At 38.2% G+C, this 23,097-nt stretch overlaps 1 protein-coding gene across 2 annotated transcripts in view; it reads left to right on the top strand.

The window, feature by feature from the left end:
• Positions 1–23,097, top strand: part of ADAMTSL1 (ADAMTS like 1) — an 825,746-nt gene that overhangs the window by 195,528 nt on the left and 607,121 nt on the right. For both annotated transcript variants that reach the window (XM_045509897.2, XM_045509896.2), the window contains exon 2: positions 21,864–21,983. In XM_045509897.2, coding sequence (XP_045365853.1) covers positions 21,864–21,983 — 120 coding nt within the window. The remainder of the gene's footprint in view (positions 1–21,863; positions 21,984–23,097) is intronic.

The following is a 23,097-nucleotide window of genomic DNA, read 5'->3' as shown; positions in this document are numbered from 1 at the left end:
CACCTTTCCTTCACAGAGTTTTCAAAGAAGTGAGGGAGCGGCCATTGAGGGAACAATTAATTTTGTTTCTGTAAGAAAATGGGGAGGGGCAGATGAAATATGTTTCAGGACTTTTGAAAAGATTTCTGGTGGGAACATTTAACAACTGAGTAAGACATTCCCTGGGGAAAGACGGTGTTATTTGGATCTGTGTTTCTGTGACAGTTTCTTCTTATCTTCCGAGCAAAGAATAGAATTCCTCCTGCTTTTGAGGGCTAAAACTTACTACAGAGACAAATTTTGAGAATGGTGTTTCTATAGAGGCTGTAGAAGCCACTTAACATATCATAATATTGTATGTCTCTTTATGGCTGAACCCATGCAAAGTTGGCGATTTAAACCGTCTTTATCCTATTTCAATGCCCTTTTCATCCTTCCTGCTGTTTTCTTACTCCCTGAGTGCCTTCCCATTATTTACTTTTATTTGTAGTTGAATTAAAAACAAATTCTTGCCAGTTGATGAGCTTTTGTAGAAGCAGAGAATTTGAAAACTTTATCTTAATTGGAAGAATTAGGACTCATGGGAATGAAATACCTGGTGCAGAATCACCCAGCCCGGACTGGTACCTCAGCATCTTTCATTTAGCCAGTGCTCCTTCCTGGATACCAGGTTGAGGATGTTCTGTTGGATTAAAAATGATGAGAATTTGGTGGTGTTACAAGGAAATGAATTCTTACTGAGTATGATGATGAAGCTGTCCCCCTTAATATCTGGAGCTGTCAGTAGGTCAGCTGGCTGCCTCAGGAAGAAGCAAAACCATAGAATAGAGTAGAATCCCCACAGAGGCTATGAGAGCTGCTATTTTGGGTGGGGAGGAATAGCGCTTCATTCCAGCTAAGGGTCTCTGATGCAATGCTATTTAGGTATAACCTGGAAATTCTAGCAACAAAAGAGGTGAACCAACTCTCATGGTATGTATATGTTAAAAGTGGACTGTTGAAGACAGAAGAGACTCCAGAAGCCAAAAGAAAGAAAGCATAAAGGTGTAGTAGCAACAAAAGTCAAGCCTTCATGAGTAATGCTGTATAGGTGCTATACATCATGACAGTCACCACCATTTGTTTCCAGTTCTCCAAGGACCATGCAGTGGTTGACTTTAGTAAATTACTACATCTGCTGGGCCCCAGTTTCTTTGTAAATGGCTCATACTAATGACTCCTGGAGTTTTACAGACTGAAAGACATTTTAATCATCATGTTAGTTTTATTTTTTAATCCACTAATAAGCACATGCAACTTACAATGACTCATTCATTCTACTGATATTGAATTGCACTATTATGGTGCTGGAACAAATGGATGTCCATGCGCAAAAAAAAAAAAAAAAAAAAAAAAAAAAAAAGACCCCAGACACAGACTATACATCTTTCACAAAAATTAACTCAAACATGATTCCTGGACCTAAATGTAAAATGCAAAACTATACAGTTTCTAGATTAAAACATATAAGAAAACATATATGATCTTATGTTTGGTAATGAGTTTTTAGATACAACACTAAAAGCATAATCCATGAGAGACAAAGTTGATATGCTGGACTTTATTGAAATTAAAAGCTTCAACTCTGCAAAAGAAACTCCTAAAAGAATGAAAAAACAAGCTATAGACTGGGGGAAAATATTTGCAAAACTCATATCTGATAAAGGGTTTGTGTCTAAAATAGGCAAAGAGCACATAAAACCATAAAACTTAATAATAAGAAAGCAAACAGATGAGCAAGAACTCTGAATAGATAACTCACCAAAGACGATATACAGATGGCAAATAAGTGTATGAAAAGGTGTTCAGTATTTTTGTCATTTGGCAAAAGCCAATTAGTTACCACTACACACCTATTAGAAAGACTAAAATCCAAAAATCTGGCTATACCAGTTGCTGATGTGGAAGCAAAGCAACTTTTTCATTTGAAGAGGGAATGAAAAGTATTACAGCAAATTTAAAAGGTCAACTGTTTGGTAGTTTCTTACAAAGTTGGAGTTTTATCATATGACCCAGCACTCCTCCTTCTAGTTACTTACCCAGCCAGTTTATATCCACACAAAACCCTGCACGTGAATGTTTATAGCAGCTTTATTCACCATCGTCAAAAACAGGAAGCAATTAATCTGGCAAACGAAATAGGTGAATGGAAAACTACTCAGCAATAAGAAGAGACGAGCTACCAAGTCATTCAGAAACACTGATGAATCTTAAATGTATATTGCTACGTGAAAGAAGCCAGTCTGAAAAGGCTACATATTGTATGATTCCAGTTTCATGACATTCTCCAAAAGGCAAAACTATAAAGACAATAGACAGATCAGTGATTGCCAGTGGTTGCCAGTGGGAGGAGGGAGGGAGGTTGACTGGGTGAAGCAAAGCGGATATTTTAGGGTGGTATATTCTATATGATGAATTAATGGTAGATACATTACATTGAGAACAAGTATTTTTTAAGCACATGCTATCTGCAAAACGTGTGCTCAAAAAATACTTGAACATTTTGGCTTTCAGTGAGTGTGGTAGTGTGCTCTTATAAAGAAGACATAGGATTCAAAAGTTTAGGAGACTTTCATTTTATAGTCTCCATACACTTCTTTATTATTGAAAACAATTTGTAAGAATGTATGTGTGTGTGTGTGTGTGTGTGTGTGTGTGTGTGTGTGTGTGTATCAACGTACAATTTATTGTGTAGCTTTCTATGGTGATTTTGTACAAATCCAAAGCAAATTCATTCTAATCCACGTTTCTAAGTGATTAACACCTCCCATTCCCCCCTCCCATTTTAGTTTCTCTTTTGGGGTAGAAATCTTACCTTTGAATTATTTATAGCTTTTAGCACCATGTTCTTCATGTACTTACGTACTCAGGAATATTTATTTAATTGAATATTATACCTTAATTTCTAAGGAAATACAGCCCTGGATTCAAATCCCAGCTCTCCTACAGGGCAACATATATACCCTCTCTGAAACTTAGTTTCATTAACTATAGGATAAAGACGACACTACTGAATTTGTCTCACTGATCTGTGAGGGTTTGAAAAGATTCTAAGTATAGAACGTTTAGACCAATTCCTGATGTAAGTTAGGAATCCAGTAAACGGTCCTGAAGAAAGTAGTGACTCCAGATTGGTAAAAAAAGATTGACAAAGTACTTCAGTTAATCAGGGAGGGAGTGGGGGAAGGCTCAGTAACCAGAACGAGAAAGATGGGAAGTGGTGTACAGTAAGGAGGAGGGATGGCTCATCATTCGTCACCCATTGGTTATAATCTTGATTGCCATCAGCCCATTCGTTACTTGGGACCAAGTTGTAGCCAGTCTATCTGCATTACTGTAGAGTGGGCATAATTGTTGGGAGTTCCTGCTTCCTAGGTGCTGTTGATCCTGGTGACGATACCCAAGAAGTTGAGGTGCTTGACCTTTTATGGGTCTTATTTTCACAGCCACCCAGCAAATGGAGTAGGACTTTTTATAGAGACTTGCACGTAGGGTGGAGTCTCAATTACTATTTGTTGATTGATCCGTCCCTGAGATTGTTCCAAAAGACCAAGACAACCAAAGCAATAGTTATTTAGACACTATTCCATTCATCAGTTGGTCTTCAGGGATATACATTAGCAAGCTTGAAAGTGAGCATGAATGGTTTGTAGTTCTCAGAGCACATGTGGTAATCCTTTGAGAGAGTGTTCTGTTTCGATGTTTTCCACAGATCCAAGGCATGGAGCTTGTATCTCCATGTAGCAGATACTACAGACTTTTTGGCATTATGATATTTTGCTACTACTACAACTTAAGGAAATACAAATTAAAACCAAGGAAGTACCACAATATACCTACCTACTTTGACTACCTAATGTTTTCTGTATCCTTCTAGACTGTAAAATCATGAAGGCCAGGGACCATATTTTTTTTTTGTAGCCACCCCCTCCATCACCTAGCACAGCTCTAACAACATAGTAGAAGCTAAATAAATATTTGTTAAAATAAAATAAGATAATAAAGGACCAAAAGCTCCCTCACACATGTAAAGAAGGTTTAAAAACTCTTAGAAACATAGTAATGTTTTAACAACAAAAAACCTGACAAACTTTTAGAGTTTAAAATACAGTTTTTGAAGTGAACAGAATTTGCTTTTTTGAGACCACAGGGAAAAAAGCTCACATGTTTTCACGTTTACATAGTATAGACAAATGGAACATCCTATTTTTGGTTTGAGTTTGAAAAAGCATGTTTATTTAACATTGTCACCTACACTTCACTGACAGAAAAAAAAAAGATGATTAACAGGGTACAGGAATTTACTTGGTATGTATAAAACAAATGTCTCTGAAAGTCAAGATCATATACTAAAGTTGTCAAATGGGAATCTGCAAAAATATAATTAAAATATACAACATTTATGAAGAGTGAGCAAAATGATGGAAGCATCCATGAATTCTGTCTAGGAAAGACAAAGGCAAATTATAATGTTCTAAGGAATCTTTAATAAGTAAATAAATTTTTATTTTATTTTATTCTTTGCTTTCCCCAGGGTATTGATAGCCGCTGATGGTTGGGTTCCAGGCAGTGAGGCTGTAAGAATTAATAAGTAAGACCTTCAAATGACTCATTAGCTAATCCTTCACTCTTATCCATTTTGTAATGGGTGACACATTTAATACATTTAGTAATATGCTCAGGAGGCACATTTAAATGAAAGAGTTTGGCGAAGCAATTTGAAACACATAAAAATATTTTTATTAATGATAAATTTGCCTAAATTCCAGTTGATCAAATGGAAGATAGGCTCTAACTCTACACGTAATATGTTTCCATTATAGATTTTTTTCCTCATTTACTCCTACTTTAGTATTTATTTTAACCTCTCAAAGGAAAAATCTTCTATACTTATCTCACTGGGGCTTTTGTCTTATGATTATTAGCCAGCATGTTCTCCACTAGGAAGTGTTTAAAGAGCAATGAGAGTTGTTAAAAGGCATGTGCTGTAGCCAAATAGATCGAATACTGATTTGCTGAGCTTTGGTGACTAGTTTCTCTAAGCTAGGATACTCTCCTAGGTTAGTACTTGGGAGAGGAACCAGCCTCTTCTCTCAAGAAGCTCATTGTGTGGTGCAGAGACAAACTTGTCAAGATAGAATTGAGTTGAGGAAGAGTTGATCAGTAGCCTTCTATAGGTGGATATGGAAAGCAGATGGAACTAAAAGTGAGTAGTCATAGAGGAGCAGATGATCCCAGAGTATTTGGACAGCAACAAGCCATTCAGTGTTGCTGGAGCATTAAAAGCAAAGAAGAAAAGAATTGGAGAAGAGGCTGCAGTGGCAAGTAGAGGACTCCCCTCACCCCCAAAATACAGGCTTTGGGCGCCTTTAAAAGGAGGTTGGATTATAATCTGTAGACCTTGCTGCTGAAAATCTGGTCACTGAACGGCATCAGCATCATCAGGAAATGCGTTAGAAATGCAGAATCTCAGATGCCAATCCAGACCCCCTAAATCAGAATCTATATTATAATGAGACCCCCCAGTTGACTCCTATGAACATTAAAATTTAAGAGATGTGTATAGAAGGTAAAGAAGTGTTGAAACACATTATACCAAAGAGAGACATGATAGAAATTACTTTTTAGGAGTCTCAGTCCAGCACAATACTGGTGTTGGATTGAAGAGGGGATGAGATTAGAAACACAGACACTGTGAAGGAGAGTGTTACGGTAGTTGAGGGGACAGTTAACCAAACCTGGGATGGAAAGGTCAAGTAGAAAAGACATTAAGAGGACAGCAGTGTCAAAATTTGGCAATCAATGTAACGTGGGGGAAGAAAGAAGTCAGATTCTAGGTAGACTAACAGGTTTCTGGTTTGAGACACTTGAGAGAATGTGGTGCCAGTATTGACAAAGTATTTAGCATATTTAGAAGGGATGGACGTGATGATGAATTCTCTTTTAAATACTTGAGTGGGGTTACCTATGGGACATTTAGTTGGAGGTGCTTGTTAGGTAACTGGGTGGCATGTATCTGGAGTTTGGGCTAGAGATACATACATCTGAAAGTTGTTGTTTTACCAGTGCTGTCTAAACCCATGGTCTGGAAAAGATTTCCAGGAATAACTCATAGGCTAAGATACAAGTAGTATAAGGGTGGAAAACCAGAGAACAGCAGCATTTAAAGGAGGAACAGATGAGTATCAAACTGTGCAGGAGATTGAGAACTTGAAGGGTGCGCTGTCATGAAAAGGAAAGTGGAAGATAGTTTCAAGCAAAAGATAATGGCTAGCCAGGTCATGGTTTATGGATGTAAGATGAAGATGGGAAAACGCATACTACAGTTGGTACCTAGGAAGTCAGTGATAACCTCAGCCAGAGAAATTTCAGTTGGTGATGATATCAGTAGGGTTGCTGTTTGTTGAGCTTGTGGAGCCATTATGCATAATGAAGATGTATTTCTAGAAAAGTGGCAAAGAGCAAGGAAAAATGTGGGATACTAGATAACAAAAGCACAGAGACAAGACGAAGCATATTCTCTCTATCTCTCTCTCCTTTAAATATGCAGAGGTGAACCTAGAGAAAAGACTCAGTTGGAGATAAATAATGACAACATGTGAGGGAGGAGAGAGTAATAGCTAATGGAACAAGAGTCCTAATGTGACATCAGGGGATGGAATTCAGAGTACAGGTCTACAGGAGATTTGCCTTAGCCAGGAGGAAAGACATGTTAATATGTTAGACCAAGGGAAGCATGGGAAGAGGGCCATATAATTTGGGGAGGCAATCATATTTGAGTATTCACATCTTAGGGACTTAATTTTTTCCTGTGAGGTAGGAGACAGTGACATTCACATAGAAGGGAGAGCAGCTAGCAGAAATGGGAGCCCAGAGGAGAGTGAGGGAAAAAGCTGACCAGGGATACAATTGGAGGGGGGCAGCATTTAAATCACTCAACTCAGATTCTTTGAGTCTCTAAAATGTATTATGGTAGTTTCTGAATTCTCTAGTATATCTATTTAATGAATAAACAAATTCATATATGTGTGAATTATCCATCATCTGTGGTTTTAATGCGTGATTAAAGAGGCTATTATTCAGTTGCTAAGGAACTAGAAAATGTTCCAAAGATGCCCAGAGCAAACAAACAAAAAGACCATTGCATGACTGTGCTGTAGGGAAAGTAAATGTTGCCACCAATTACTGAATTATATTCTATGTCTACTATTGTAGAGGAGGTAGGAATGACATCGGAAATAATAGAAATAATTTTAACTAATCTGAAGACTATCAGGGTTAGAAAGTCTCTCAGAATTCATCTAAATGCTTTCTTCAGGTCCTGAGTGAAAGCTTACTATACCAGAGTTTTCATTACCTACTATGTAGCCAGCTCCATGCTCAAGACACCATATTTAATTGTTTGAAATGTCTGTTTTATCAGGATATGTTATGGCTAAATTCCACTTCCTTGAAACTAGATGTGCCAAATTTATTTTCATTTAATTCAACAAATATTGTGCACATACTCAAGTTTAAGGTGTTGTTCTTGGCTTTCAAGGATGATCAGTAGGTCAGGGTCTCTAACCTTAATGTCTTTACAGAGGTAAGACAAGTTCCCAAATGACCACAAGAGAGCTGAAAATATGTGCCATTAGAGAAGTAATAATATGCTGTGCTTTTTGGGGTTAAAAATGAAGTGCCAGCACTCATATCTCAATAAATTATGACATGTGTCTCCAACACCCTGTCCCCAATCCTATTTACATTGGAATGTCAACGTGTTTTTCCAGCCAAGTGAGTCAGTCAAGATGGAAATACTAATTTATTTGACGGGACATACTCTGCTAACTTATACTGTCAAAAAACAAAACAAAACAAAAAACCAAACTTCCCTGGTTATAATGATACTACCAAACTCTGTAGAGCACTTTATTTTATAAATCCCTTTTCTGATGTTAGCCCATGTAAACATTATGTAAAGTAAGTAGTAATGCTTTCTCCCATTTACATATGAAGGACCTAAGGACCTTGATTTTTGAGTAATTTTCCTAGATCACACAGCAGGGAAGTGGTAAGCTAAGACATTCAGGTCCCATGACTCCAGATCTCATTTAGAAGAGCAGGACCTCTGTGGATGCAGTGGGGGAGAAATTATGCTTAGAGAGGGTGGAGAAATTATGCTTAGAGAGGATGGGGAAAATGCATAGAAGAAGCAGCCTTTAAGGATCGATGCAGTTTCAGTACAAGGAGATGAAAGGAGGGTATTCCAGGGAGAAAGTACAGCAAAGTTCAATTTATGGATGCAGGAAGTGCAGGACATGCTCATGTAAGGGCTGTGATTCCATGCATGGGTTTGGAAATCATCTGTCCAGAATAGATGGTTGACTCTTTGAGAGCTAATAAAAATCCAAGGGCAAGAAACAAAAGAGACAAGAATAGTTGCCAATGGACAGAGCCCGAAGATCACCTCTGGTTAGTGAGTGAAAGGCGCAGAAGGAGCCACCAAATGAGAAACCAAGGGAATGGCCAGAGAATTAGGATCATTCACAATCATTATAGAAACCAAGTGGGGAAAAGACTTTCAGTAGAGAGCATATGATCTTTATGGATGATGACTGAGGAAAAATGGGTGAAAGGCCAGCCTTGGTGAGCTTGAAGAGACAGAGCAGTGACTACAGAAATCAGAATGTAATGAGCAGATGGGTGAGAAGGAAATGAAGATCAGGAAGGAGATGAGGAGGACTGAGGTAGGTAGGTTTCCTCTGTCTCAGAAGTAGCCCTTCCAGACTTTGACAGTTCTCGAATTTCCTTCTTCCCTTTGTCACACAAAATGCCTTTAATTAATTCAGCTTTTGTCCTGTGGTTTCCAGATTAGTCATCATTCACCATCATATTTTCTTTCTTTAGGAATTGTTGGTTTGTCGGTTGTCCTTCTTAATGTTTGGAATCTAATAATTAACTGTATACCCCATAGTTACAGTCAGTTGAACATGGAGTAGAAGACAGCTATCATATGTTTTATTTCCTACACTGTATTTTTAACTTCAGCCCCCGTTTAAATTAGCCACATTTCATTGTTGATGCATTGAGCTTGCCATCAGTTATGATCCCATGTCATCCACATCCTGTACTTGCCAACTATTACGGGAGACAATCCAAATAGGGGAGGACACTGGAGCCGTGGGGTGGAGAGGGCGCGGGACTGGCATCCAGAAATCTACATTTTAGTCTGGGCTTTGACACGTTAAATATATGCTCTTGGGAAAGTCAGTCAACTTCTCTCTTGACTCTAGAGGAAGCTAAGTTGGATGGTTTCTAAGCCTCTTTCAATCTCTAAAACTTTTGAAATTAGTAACTGATAACAAAGAAAGACCTTCATGAATTTACTACTCAGATATTTATAGAACTTAACCCTGTGCCAGGCACTGCTAGGATTTCAGAATATAGTGGCAGACAAGATAGAGGTGGTTCTCATCTGTGGGTTTTAAAGTCTTAGGATCACATTTTGAGGCTAACATTACTTGGTCAAAGTAGGGATGAATGGGTGAAAAACAAAGACCAGAAAGTGCCCTCAGATCATTATCGGCTAAAAGGTGTGCAGAAGGGCAGTGGCCTTGAGGACATTCAAAATACAGGATGAAGAATAAAGTCTCTGTGTTTGGAATTATACCAGGAAGTAGCCATTTTACATCCTTTCATAGCTATCAAATTATGTGTGAAATAAAATGGTAAACAAGAGACTAGAAGGGTATGGCCAAGGGTGAAACTTTTCCCAAGGACCTAGTATTTGCAGGAAGTACAGTCACTTATATTGAGGAAGAAGATGTTAATAATGACATCATTCATGATATGACAGTGTCATCTGAATTTGATGTTATCTACCCTAAATGTAAAATTAGTGATGCATACAAGAAAACTCTTGCAGTAGGCCATCTTGAAATGTATAGGGTGAGACACAAAATCAGCAGAGCCAACTAAGAAATCATTATTTTTCCCTTAGTTCCAACTGAAATCTGAAAATTCTGACATCTTAAAATTCACTTTTCAACATACGTGAATAATCCAGAAGGAAAACCAGCCCCCTTTGTGTGCTTCTGAAAGGAAACATGGGTTATGAAGATGAATTTCTCCGTTCTTCCTAAGCTACCATGGTATTTTGGCTACCTAGTGCTATATAATGAGTTAGCCCCAAAATTAGTGGTTTAAAGCAATAACTATGTTATTATTACCTCTCATAATTTTGTGGGTTGACTGGCTCCATTGGATGGTTCTTTTACTCCACTGGACATCAGCTGGGGTTGCACTCATCTGTGAGCTTAATTGGACTAGAAGGTGCAGGATGGTTTAGTAACGTGTCTGGTACCTTATCAGCAGGGACAGGTAGAAGGTTGAAATCAGCTGGGACATTGGAACATCTGAGTCTCTGTACATATAGTCTTAGAACTTCTCTTCCACATGCCTTTCTGCTTGGTTGCTTCATGTAGCCTCTTTAGCTGGGTGCCTGGACTTCATACTTGGTGACCCAGAGCTCCCCAAAACATAAAAGTGGAAGCTGCTGGGCCTTAACACTTAGGCCCTGAACTGCCACGGTGTAATAATACACATATATAATCAGAATTCCATTTCTCTTTCCACAAGAAATACATGGGCTGAATTTCAGAAATAACTTAGGAGTTGAGAGCAAAGATGTTTTGAAGAACTAGCTGCCATCTGTGTGAAGCACACTAAGAATGACAGCAATGGGTGAGGAGGAAAGAGTGGACATTTAAGAATGCCTGCTATGCATTAAGTATTGACCTCCCATTTCTTGGGTACTTTCTTGAGATACTGAGTAAATATTTGAAATTCTTCTAGTTACATATACAATGTAAATACTGATATACATTTCTCCCAATTTTTTGTGTTTACATTTTTTAGAGACTGGGCCACGGGGTATGTGTGGGCAGCGGGGGGAGGGTGTGGTGAACTCACAAACTTCTGAGTCACCCTACTGATACCATTAAAGCACTATCCAGAGAATTGTGCTTTGATTATTTTTTCAAAAGGGTAATACATTTGCTTGAGTCCAAGCTATCCTATTTTTTTCCCTGAAATATTGGCCCATGTAGGTGAGACTTTCAGCCAGAGGTAAGAGAAATTTCTAGAGTTTGTGAAACAATAAAATCTAACTTGCCCACAAAATAATTTAACCTACTATCTTGATCCTTTTGTATGGAATTAAAGTCATTGAGCCAACTGTGAGTATCTGATGTGTCTGCGTTTCACTGCTAGGGTGAAGAAGAATGCTAGGAAAGGGTGAACTTGGAGCCAGGTCATGGTGTTCTGGGTATGGATCATGGATCAAAATCAGAGCTGTTTCTTGTCCACCAGTTCTGATCATTATTTCTCGGTCTGTAGAGAATTGACTGAGACTTCAGTGCAGAGAGAGTAGAGAGGAGTGTTCCCACCGTTTTGTGGAAACCAGGTGGCCTTTTTGATAGAGGTAGGGGTGGTGAATTGGAAACAGTAGGTCTAGTCCAATAGTACTTGGGTAAAAAGAAGAAGAGATGCCGTGTTAGTTTAGGTCCAGAAACTAGTGCCAACATGGGATTAGGAATGCAAGAGATGTATTGGTGAGAAAAGGGAACGAGGCAGAGGAGGTCAGAAAAGCCATCAGCCTATAACTTGGGCTGTCCCTAGTAAAGAAGAGAGAAGACACACAGGTTGGGTAGAAAGAGTCTTAGATTAGCGCCATGCTAGGAAAGGTTTGGCTAGACAGTGGAGTCCTTGAGCAGAAGTCATCTGTCAGAGGAGCTCTGCACCTCTCAGGAAAGGACTTGCTCTGACATCTCTGCTATGCTCAGTTACTGGCTGGGAGCACCAGTGGGCAGTAAGTAGGTGAATTCGGAGGATGGCATCTGGGGCCATCTGTTGATTAAGTTCTGCAGTGGGGGATCTGGGTGGCACATCTTTATGGCCCTCAAAGAAGCTAATGTAACGTAAACAAGGGGGAGAAAAGACACTCCTGTCCTAATTAGTATCTTCATCTTGATTCAGAATATGAGTGGTACCCTGACTTCCAACTCCTCTTAGCTAAGCAGCTCTCTTTAGAAATACCTAGATAATAATGTTGATCTGTAGAAACATTTGCTAAGTAAACAATGAGAAAAGTTGATTTCTACCATTGCATGTGTACGTGGACGTCTTTATGTTCTATTTTTTTCTTAAAATTCTCCTCTAGTTGCTCAGTTCTCTCCCTTAATTCTTGGCATGAGTGAGTGTTTCATTTTACATGTAGGATTTAAAGCACACAGGCACACACACATGATTTGAAGACCATGCCTGTTTCTCCTTGTCATTAGAAGATGTGACAATAATGTGCCCTTCCACCTAGGAGTAGAGCATAGAGGATTCCACTTTTCCTGATTCAGGTGTTCTTTCATTGTCTAAGTGAAGATCTGAATCACAGCTGTTACCAGTGTTTGGAAGCCTTGTGGCTTTAGAATTCTGGAAACTGTACTCTGTTCCCCTTTTGATAGGAATGGAGTATGGGTATGATGTGTCTTAAAATTTTTGTGAAAAATAAAGAATAGAATTGGCTTTATATTTTGGGGAAGTTGCTGCCTTTACTGAGTTATTTGGCTGTCTTGCCATCATATATATATATATATACCAATGCATGTCTCAAAACCCACGCATTTTCTCTTCCCTATACTTAGGAAGACAATTTATGTTCCTCTTCTGGAAAGATAAGAGCTTGGTAAAGATGGTCTCTAATTTTCTTAGCACTTTCATTTCCACACCAGTGTTTCTAGCAAGTGATGGAAATGCCGCAGCTTAGCTCTAGATCACCCCCATGTTATACACAATGCCTACCCTCCGATGGAATTCCTTTGTTACTTTTTCTTTACCCTCTAGTACAGAGAGGGTAAACTTCCCAACATTGTTTGTTTGCTTTATTTTATTTTATTGTTTTTTATTTTTTAAAGAAGTCTTGTCTTGTCAAGGTAGGTACCCATCTACCCTAAAGATAAACTAGATTACTTTTTAAGCATAACTCTTCCCCCACCCCTGTACAGGTTTGCTAGGGTAATACAGTTTCTTTTCATTGACATTCTGGGACAGATCTTTAATTTCAACTACATCTGGTCACCTTGCCTCAAATCATATTATAGCTGTTTCTGAAAATCAGGCCTGAACTAAGTAGGAACATCTGTACCAAGAATTATGAGGCCCAGCTGAACACTTCGGACCAGCGTGTACCATCTCACTTCTTTCTGCTCTAACCTTTAAGCAATTATCTTTACAGTCCTTCAAAGTAGTGATTAAAGTTCGTAGAAGAGCAAACAGAATACTGAAATGTTTTTAAGCTTCAAACACCAGGTATATAAATGTCAGTGGCTCCAGTATGGTTGTAAGAATGTTTTTATTAACTCCCCCCACCGATCTTGGGGATCGTATTTAGCCCTTCCTTCAGGGAGTATATAACACTGCTAATCAGCTCATAGAGTTGGCAGCCATTAGCTAGGACACCTGAAGCTACTTCAAGAAAATTTTGATTTTCCCAGACACACTGGCTGTAGAAGTAGGTAGGAATATAGGCGTAGGAGCATTGCAAAGTCTCTGTCTAAAAAGATTTAATCACACCCCTAACACAACAACCAAAAATACTTTCAAAGATAAGCAGATGATTTTCTAAGTGGACCCTTTCAACAATGATAGCAGTTTATTCAGTAACACTGCTTCCCTGCTGTCTGTAAAAATTTTTGAATGTGTGCATACTAAATTGCTGAATTCTTAGGCATGGTAAGCTGGCTGAGCCTCTTCTGATGGGTGACTATGAGTTAGAAGACATTTATAAATATTTTGGTATATATTCTCATAAACCTCTGAAATACTTCCTCTGCATTTTAATCAGGAAATTTCTTTAGTAAGATTATATGCCCATAATGTTTTTCTATCCTTTATGATTGAATTATTCTTTACTCATTTCCCCATCTTATTATATTAGAATATTCTAACCAGTAATGAGGTTATAGGGATTAATGGAAATGGGGTCACTGAGAGTAGATTAGATTCTTTTCCCATAGCATTTGGGTCCATTAGAATAGCCCTACCAGAAACAGGCTGTCAAGCGGTTAATTTCCTTCTGAAAATCAGGGACCCTTGTTTATTGTCAAGTGGAATTTACTGATATCAGGCAAAGTCAATTTGTTACCAAATGTCAGGATCTTTAATAAAGTTGAAAAGATGTATAAATATATTTTTCTTTCAAATCTACTTCTTAGTTGATTTAAGCCTGAAATTTTGTCTGGAACTATTTTCATTTTTGGCCTAAGCCAAATATATCAATATTTTAAGGGCCAGTGATAGGATATTCATCCTTTGGCTCAATTGGCTTCTTCAAGCCAGAAGTTACTTGTACTTTCACACTGGGAACAGATTTTATCTTGCTTCCTTTGGCTTCTTCTGAGCAGCTTTGATTTTGGGAATCAGATGGTAATGATATTGGGTGGCAGGGCTACTTTCGGGCTCTTTGAATCTATGTAAGTTCTCATTATTTCCCCCTTTTACTTAGCAGGAATTCTCAAAACTGGAGCTAAAGATTTTTTTGGCTCCAAGAAAACTTTCTATTCAGTTATTTATTCAGTAAACATTTGTCCTCTTGTGCTAAGAACTCCTAACCCTGACCCAATCATTTCACTACCCACTAGTATTTAAGTATAGGTGTGTATTCAGATAACAAAGTGGCCAGTTACTTAAGTTGTTTAAATTATTATTCTAATCTGATCAGAATTTATAACTTCACTATCTTGATTCTCAGTCAACTATGAACCAAAATATGGGCATAAATATACTTTACGAAGTCCTTTTGGTAGGCAAAAAAAAAATTTTAACAGTGTGGCTTTCAGTGCTGCGCTTTGTAAGTAATATTGTAACCTAAATCCTACCCATGGGACATAAGCTTGACTACATTTGAGTTTTCACAGAAAAACTAAATAAAGAAAGAAGGACAATAAAATGATAATGTGAGGGCAAGTTTGTATGTTTAAACTTATTTCTACATCCCTTTCTCCCATCCTGGAAGTAAATGGCCACCTCTCCCGGAGTTATAGGAACATTATAGCTGCTTGAAACCTCAGGCCTTAATCCACTCCTGTCATCAACATTACAGTTTCTATAGAAATGATGACTCTTAATGATGGTAGAGGTTCCCCAACGTGAAGCAGTTGCTTTGTATTTTAACTTTCCATATTCTAGTCACAAGTCATAGAGCAAACTTGTAAGAGATAGGAAATTCTAAGGGTTTTTTTTTTTTATCTTTTCTTTCAACAAACATGTGCATGGTGAACAGACCATCAGTCAGAATTCTAACCAGCATTCTCTGGATCCACTGAAAGGCAGGTCAGGCAGGGGAACGGTTGGTGCCAGGTTGTGATGGGAGAGAGTTTGCAGTAGAAGATGAAAGGTATTGTATATACCTGGTTTGAGTTTCTGACTGCATCCCAAAGCCAAAGGCAAAAACTTTAGTCTTCAGTGACTTTTGTTTTAAACTACCTTTGCCTCCTTTTCCCCTCTAATAGGGTAGAGAATAGAGAGTTATTTGAAAACTCCCTTGTTTCCTGTATTTACCTATGTCCCTCCCTAAAACCTCTATATGGTTGATCGCTCAGCCCCATTAGAGAGAGCATATCCCACAACAATAAATTGCTTCCATGCCTTCCTGGATCTAATGAGGTTCTATTCTGGGAGCTGGTATTTCTACATTCCTGGCTTCTCTAAGGAGTACTTTGCTGTGCCAACGAGCAGAAAGAGGAGTCAGTGTTTGAAGCAGGAAATCAGACTGCAATTAAGCAGTCCTCATCATAGGGTACAAATTCTAGCACATGGCAGTCTTCATGCTTGCTGAGGATCAGTCCTTCTTGGTCTAGAAATCCTGTAGAAACATATAGATGTCTCAGTAATGATTACTTGTTTCTTGCCCTGTTCCTGTGGGTGAATAACCAGATTTGAATCCGGCGGAGACTTGCGTTTTTAAGAAACACTGTCTCTGGTCCCTAATCCTAACATAGCCACTGGCCATGTACAAAATTCTTCCACTTCTCACATTTCTGTTTTCCCATCTGTGAAACTAACACTGCTGAACCATAAAATGCCATGGGGTGCCAGTTTTCATGCATTTTTATGATATGGTGACTACTTTATAACTGCAAGAGGAGCTTTGACATAACAAATGTAAAGTAACTGTATTTTCCAAATGAAAAATCAGGAAAACTGGTCTGACCATCAGAAATAGGATTTTTAAAATCTGAGTTTTCCTGGAAATTTTCAAGTTTCATGCAACATTTAGTTTGTTGAATTCAAGGGCTGAGATCAATAGACTAAGGAGCCATGGTGTCTGTTCCCAAGAAATTAACTGCCTTTCATGAGGTGAATGCAGTGCTCTCATCAATGTGTTTTCTTAGAAAACCAATAAAGGGAAGCCTAAAAATGATGAAAATCAGTATAAGTTTGGGTTCTCTTTGTTGATATTTTCTGTTGGCATAAATGGGCCATTCGAGACGGATCCATGTTCCATGTTAAATATCAGTGCCCCCCAGTGTTCTTAGCTCTCATACCTTCTCATTCTCTATGCTTTCTCTTGGCAAGCTCATTCAGGCCAAGTACCATCGACTGCCCATGTGATGCCCAAACTTACACATTATCTCCAGATGAGTTTCTTTCCTAGGTACAAAGCTCAGCTCTTTTTGCCCAAGGCACCTTAGCTGCTACTTCTCTGAAACCAAATTCCTAATCAACCTGAATATTTGCTCCCCCTCCTATATTTTCTGTTTTGTTGAGAGTATTATATCCACTCTGCTCTTCTGGTCAAATCCAGACAGAAAATACGGACATAACCTGAGACTTATCCCCTCTATTTATTTGGCCACCAAATCTTCTGATCCTTTCCTTTCCCATCAACCCTTTGGGTCTTCATAAATTCTCATCTGAGTAATTATGATTTGAAACTGGTCACTTCATCTCCAGTCTTACCTCCTCAGAACCATATGCACACACTTCCAAACTCATAAGTTCAAGCAAGACACTGGCTGCTTAGGTCTTTCAGTGACCATGATTCATGATCTGGCCCCTGCCCACTGTACAAATTCTGTTCCCATCACTTGCTGATATGTACCTCCTGCTCCCAACATGCCAGATTGCTTAAAACATACCAAACAAAATTAGGTGTCTCATGCCTCTATGCCTTCTTCCAGGCTGCTCCCTCTTTGTAGAACAAGAATCTTCCTTCCCCACTCCCCTTTCCCTTGTCCAGCTGGTAAGTTTCCATTCTTCCTTTAGCCCCACTTTAAAGTCTTTGAGAATCCTTCTTGGGAGAGGTAATTGCCCTTGCTCTATATTCTGGTGACATCTTGTGCTAACCTAGAATTTTTCATTATATTGATTAAGGTAGATTAACCGCAATAAGAAATAGTCTCTGAAATGGTTAGTGGTTCAAACACAGTAGACTGTTACTTCTTTTTTCCCCCATTTTTTTCTTTCTTTATAATTGAAGTATAGTTGATTGACAGTGCTAGATTAGTTTCAGGTGTACAACCTGGCGATTCAGTACTTCCATAGACTGTACTCCATTTTAAGTTACTGTAAAATAAGAGCTATGTTTCCCTATGCTGTACAATACACCCTTGTTCTTTATGTATTTTACACATAGTAGTTGGTGTCTCTTAGTCTCCTGCCCCATTTTTGCCCCTTCCTCTTCCTTCTCACATTATAGTATTAGGTAAGTGAACAGGTCTTTGGGTGGGCTTCGTTCATGCAGCATTCAGGGGACCAGGCTACTGGAGCCTCTGCCGCCTTTAGCAATGTACTCCATGATTTTCCTGAAGCTGCCTCCATTCCAGACTTGAGGGTGAAAGAGTGTAGAGGAGGCAATGTGGGAGCTTTTTATGGGCCAGGCTTGGTGGTATCACCCATCACTTCGACCAGCTAAAACTCTGTCTCACCCACCTTATCTGCAGAGGAGGCTTGGAAATGTACTTTAGGTGTGAACCAAAGATGATGAGAAAATGGTGGCTTTTGGTAACGTCTAGTCATCTCTGCCACATCCATGTACTCATTAGAATGGCTTTACCCTGAAAGGAAGAAATATGTGCTATAGTGGAGCTCCTGTCATTTGATAATACTTGTGTAAATGTGTTTACACATGAAGGCATGAAAGAGTAAATAAGGTAAAGTACTACTTTGGATTTAAATAGTAATTAAAAATCAGCTTGAAATAGAAGTATAAGATTTATATATTTATGTATATATTCATGTATCTCCTTTGTTGTAACAGTGTTGGTAAAACACACAAAATATTGTTATCCATAGTTGATAGATACAGATATTCACAACTAACTTAATATCAACGAAATTAATTTGGGTATTTTAAATTGTCTAATTAGTAGTAGTGTTCATGGATAGAAATTAAACTAAACCAGATATGCACAGGATACCTATAGGGGGGAAATGGTTATAATTACATTCATCTAACATATATTCTTATCTGTCCTCAGGATTAAATTTAATTTTAGTTTAATGAAGACCTTATGCCTTGGTATCATATAAAGTATTTGATAGTTGAGCATCTTGGTGAGAATTATGTGACTTACAAAATGTAAACATTCTTGGGAAAAATAAAGAGGCAGAAACTCTAAAACAAAATACAGTTATGGTTGAGAATTAAGTTAGAAACCAAGCAAACAAGATTTTTGCTGGTTATTCATTTTTGTCACGTCAGTGAGGGTTCAGTTTTTATATCTGACATCTATCTCACTGTTTTTGTTGGAGGATATTTGAATCATTTTTGTCTATTTCTTTAATCAGTTTACCTAAAGAGACATGTTTTCCACAGGCACAAAGGTTCTCACTGAGAAAATGAACCTAAGTTTATAGGTCTTCTCTTTTGCTTTTAGCTTTTAAGAACTATGGCATGGCATTGCATGGCTCAAGATGGCCACCATTTTGAATAATAGAGTTGCATTCAAAATAGCCTACGATTTTTAGAACAATGATTTGTAAGATGTGAGATTAGTAGTAATCAATATACATTAGTCTTTTGGAAAACAGTGCAGTTAAAACACATCATTCTAGGTTACTTTAAGTTTGGTTCTTGACCTTTTTCAGAAGGATTGTTACGTGAGTGCAGCTAGGCCCTATCTAGAACTTGAAGAGCTGTGAGGGGTCCTGAATACAAGGTGTATGAATTTGGAATATACCCAGCAGAAGGTGGGGAATCTTGCAAACTTCTGGGCAGGAAAGTTACATAGTCAAGATGAATTTTGAAGTGTATTTACTGTAGACTCAAGCAATTGTTGAACCTCATGAGTTTAAAAGAAGTAAGAGAACATTAATTTTAAATATAACAAATTTAGGTGAGCAAGAAGGATACATTCCCCAAAATTAGTCTTTGGAATTCTACTTGTTTCATACTGGGTAATTCTTATGAAACTTAATGTAGGAAAAGAAATAAGATAACCTTTCATTGTACCCCTCCTCTTAATGATTCTATCAGTTTTCTCTTGCTGGCATAACAAATTACCGCAGATTTAATGGCTGAAACAATGCAAAAGTATTATCTCACACTTGCTGTAGGTTAGAAATCTGGCAAGGCAAGGCTGGACGTACTGCTCAGAGTCTCACTGTGCAAAAACAAGGTATTGGCCAAAGATGTAGTTCTCGAGGGTGAGGGTCCTCTTCCAAGGGTCTTTCATTGTTGGCAGAACTTGTTTTTCTTCTTGTCCTTCGCACGTAGCCCCCTCCATCATCAGGCCATCAGTGGCAGGTCAAGTCCTTGTCACCCTTTGAATCTCTCTGATTTCCTCTTCTGCCCTCAGCCCAGAGAAAGCCCTGTTTTTAAGGCCTCCTATGATTACATTGGTCCTGCTTGGATAATCCAGGATACTAACTATTTTGAAATTAACAAATAAACTTAATTATATCTGCAAAGTCCCTTTGCCACATTAAGCAATAGATTTACAGAGATGACTCTAGGAAGTGACAGTGCCCAGGATTCTGTTTACCACAGTGATACTGACTGTAATGTATAACAACAGAGGCCATTTATATATGAATTATAGAAAATTATACAATTTATTATGAACTTTTGCAGATATTCCAGTAGGTATAAAATAATGTTATGAACACCCATATGTGGCTTACTGATGTTACCAATAGCATAAAAAGATACAAAATTCAAAATGTACAAAACTTGAAAAGTTGAATCAATGTGAAGATAACTTAGAGATAATATAATACTTACTGTAATATCCATTATAGATATTATAAATACATTCAAAGAACTTCATGTATGTTAAAAGCTTGATTTTCTTTTTATTGAAGTTAGGCAGTTTACAATGTGTCAATTTCTGGTGTACATCATAATGTCTTAGTCATATATATGCATACATATATTTGTTATCATATTCTTGTTCATGATAGGTTAATACAAGATACTGAATATGGTTCCCTGTGCTATACAGAAGAAACTTGCTATTTATCTGTTTTATATATAGTAGTTAATGTTTGCAAATCTCAAATTCCCAATTTATCCCTTCCCACCCTCTTCCCTACCTGGTAACCATAAGTTTGTTTTCTGTGTCTCTGAGCCTGTTTCTGTTTTGTAGGTAAATATCTTTTTTCTTTTTTTAGATTTCATGTATGAGTGATATCATATGGTACTTTTCTTTCTCTTTCTGGCTTATTTCACTTAGAATGACAATCTCCAGGTCCATCCATGTTGCTGCAAATGGCATTATTTTATTCTTTTTTATGGTTGAGTGGTATTCCATTGTATAAATATACCACAGGAGCTTAGGTTTTTTTTATTTGTTCCTTGAGCAGAATGTGCTTTTGATAGTAGTAATGGCTGTTACGTATTGAATGCTTATTATATGCAAGTCACTGGACTAAGTACTTTATGTGTATTATCTCATATCTGCTCAACAATCCAGTAATACTGATATCTTTCGTGTTTTAGGATGAGTAAACTGAGGCTCAGAGAGAGGGTAGGAGGAGGCCTGGGTTTCTAGATTATTCCTTAAATTTCTAGGAGTCACTTAACAATTTGTCCTTCCCTGAAGGAGGTTTGAATAACTCAGTAGCAAAATGAGATAATAAACAAAAATGGGTTTTTGATTCAGGCTTGTATTTGAATGCTGATTTCAGCACTTACTAACTTGGCAAATTCCTGAAACCCTTCTGCCTTCAGTTCCTAATTTGTAAAGTGTGTTTAATAACAGACACCTCCTAGGGCTGGTGCAAGATAGAATGTGTAAAGGACCTGGTGTGTGGTAAGCTCTAGATAAAAGTTCTTCACTACCTCCCTCCAGAGTAACTAATGTACATCTGTTTTTAAAGCCCTGCAATAACTCAGAAAGTCAATGGTGGGTGCAGGCTAGCTCCTTCTTATCTGGTAGATAGTTAACAGGATGTCAAGATCCACCTAGATACTCTGATCCACAGGACTAAGGATAGATCCATGTGGATCCAAGACCTCTATGTAATACATACACATGGATAGCCCAATCAGTAAGTCTAGGAACCTGAGCACGCTGGATCTGGCCTCAAAGATAACTTATAATCACTGAATTTTGACATTGTACACCAGTCAATTAAGATGTGCCAACTTAGCAGGGGGCTTTCCTGGCATGCATCCAATGAGCCACATGCCAGAATGTTCTAGTGGCTGTCACATTAATAAGTATTTGTGTGCGTTGTTTTTGATTGCTCTAATCAGACTTGAAATGAATCCAAGAGGTTTCTACAATTTGGAGACATTAATTCCTCGGTGCCCCCTCCCTCCAGACTCTGTCTGAAGGCTTAATTCAGCTATCTTATCTCTCTAGGTATGCGGAGACCAAAGCCAAGGGGCTGTTTTCCTGCGGGAATTTACACTGATTCGAAGAGAGAGCCTTCACGATGATTTCCTGTCTGACCTCTTGAATAGTCACAAAACTGAAGACTCGGTACAGTGCCTCTTCTTTTTATTCTTAGAAACACTGAAGTTCAGTTGCTAATTCTGACTGGTGGTGCTGGTTGATTTTAGCAAATCTGAAATGGTTTGGATGGTATTTTCATATCTGTTAGCAGGGGAGGAAAGAAAAGTGATATGACAGTGGACAGACTGTGTGGGGCAACTTTCTGACTTTCCTGTGTCTGGCAACCTTCAAATATTTAACTCGAGCGCTGAAGTTTCTTTGGGGCCACAAGTGGAAGATTCACATTAAAATAACTGATGTTTTGCCAGCGAGTCTGAACTTGAAATGGTAGTGATTTAAATGAGCGAAGAAAAAAGGAGATTTATATGTAAAGACCAAATTGTTTTATGGGTCAGTGGAAATTCCACCATCTTCCAATCCTGGCTTCTTTGTGGATATTTTTACTTCAAAGTGTTAGTCATATTTATTTTATGAAAGTTTGTTTCTCTGGTGGTGGTTTTGAAAAAAAATGAAAGTCTAGAAAAGGAGCTCTCAAATGAAAACAAGTAGTATAGTTGACTGGAGATGTCAAGTTATAGGCCCCTCTCTGCTTGATCAAGGTGTGACTTGTTATTTGCACTTGGTGTGAGAATTGGATGGATAACTTCTAAGAGTTCTAAGTGTGGCTTTTCATGGTGATGACCTTGTGCTCAAAAGTACTCACGTGGGAATTAGAGGATGCTGTGTGCACAACAAGCTGGTGGGTTTCTTGTCCAATCATAAAATGGTAGGAGAATCCCTCCAAAGCAAATACACCTTCTCTACCTTGCTTTTTTATAGCCTTCTCTCACAAAGGTGTTTGGCATATTTATTTCATAAACTTCTCTTCCAGACCCTGAGTAAATTGTCTCTCTGAGTAGCCACTCCCAGGTGACCTCTTACTGTTTTTGTCATTTCCATCTTCTCTATGATGAGCGTTCACATCCTTTTCAAAGCTTGTGTCCCAGCATGGGCAGAAACAGTGTTGATGTTTCCCAAGGGTACTATGATTAATTTTCAAATGCTTCATGTACTATATATTTTACTTGTAAATATATGAAACTGGGAAAATGCAGAGACTGCCTTTTAAACTTTCATTGTTTGCTCAAGGCTTTTTTTGTGA

This window comes from Camelus bactrianus, chromosome 4 (genome assembly GCF_048773025.1).
Source record: "Camelus bactrianus isolate YW-2024 breed Bactrian camel chromosome 4, ASM4877302v1, whole genome shotgun sequence".
In the NCBI taxonomy this organism is placed as follows: domain Eukaryota; kingdom Metazoa; phylum Chordata; class Mammalia; order Artiodactyla; family Camelidae; genus Camelus; species Camelus bactrianus.
The sequence above is the reverse complement of the archived record's forward strand: the minus strand, read 5'-3'. Positions and strand labels throughout refer to the sequence as shown.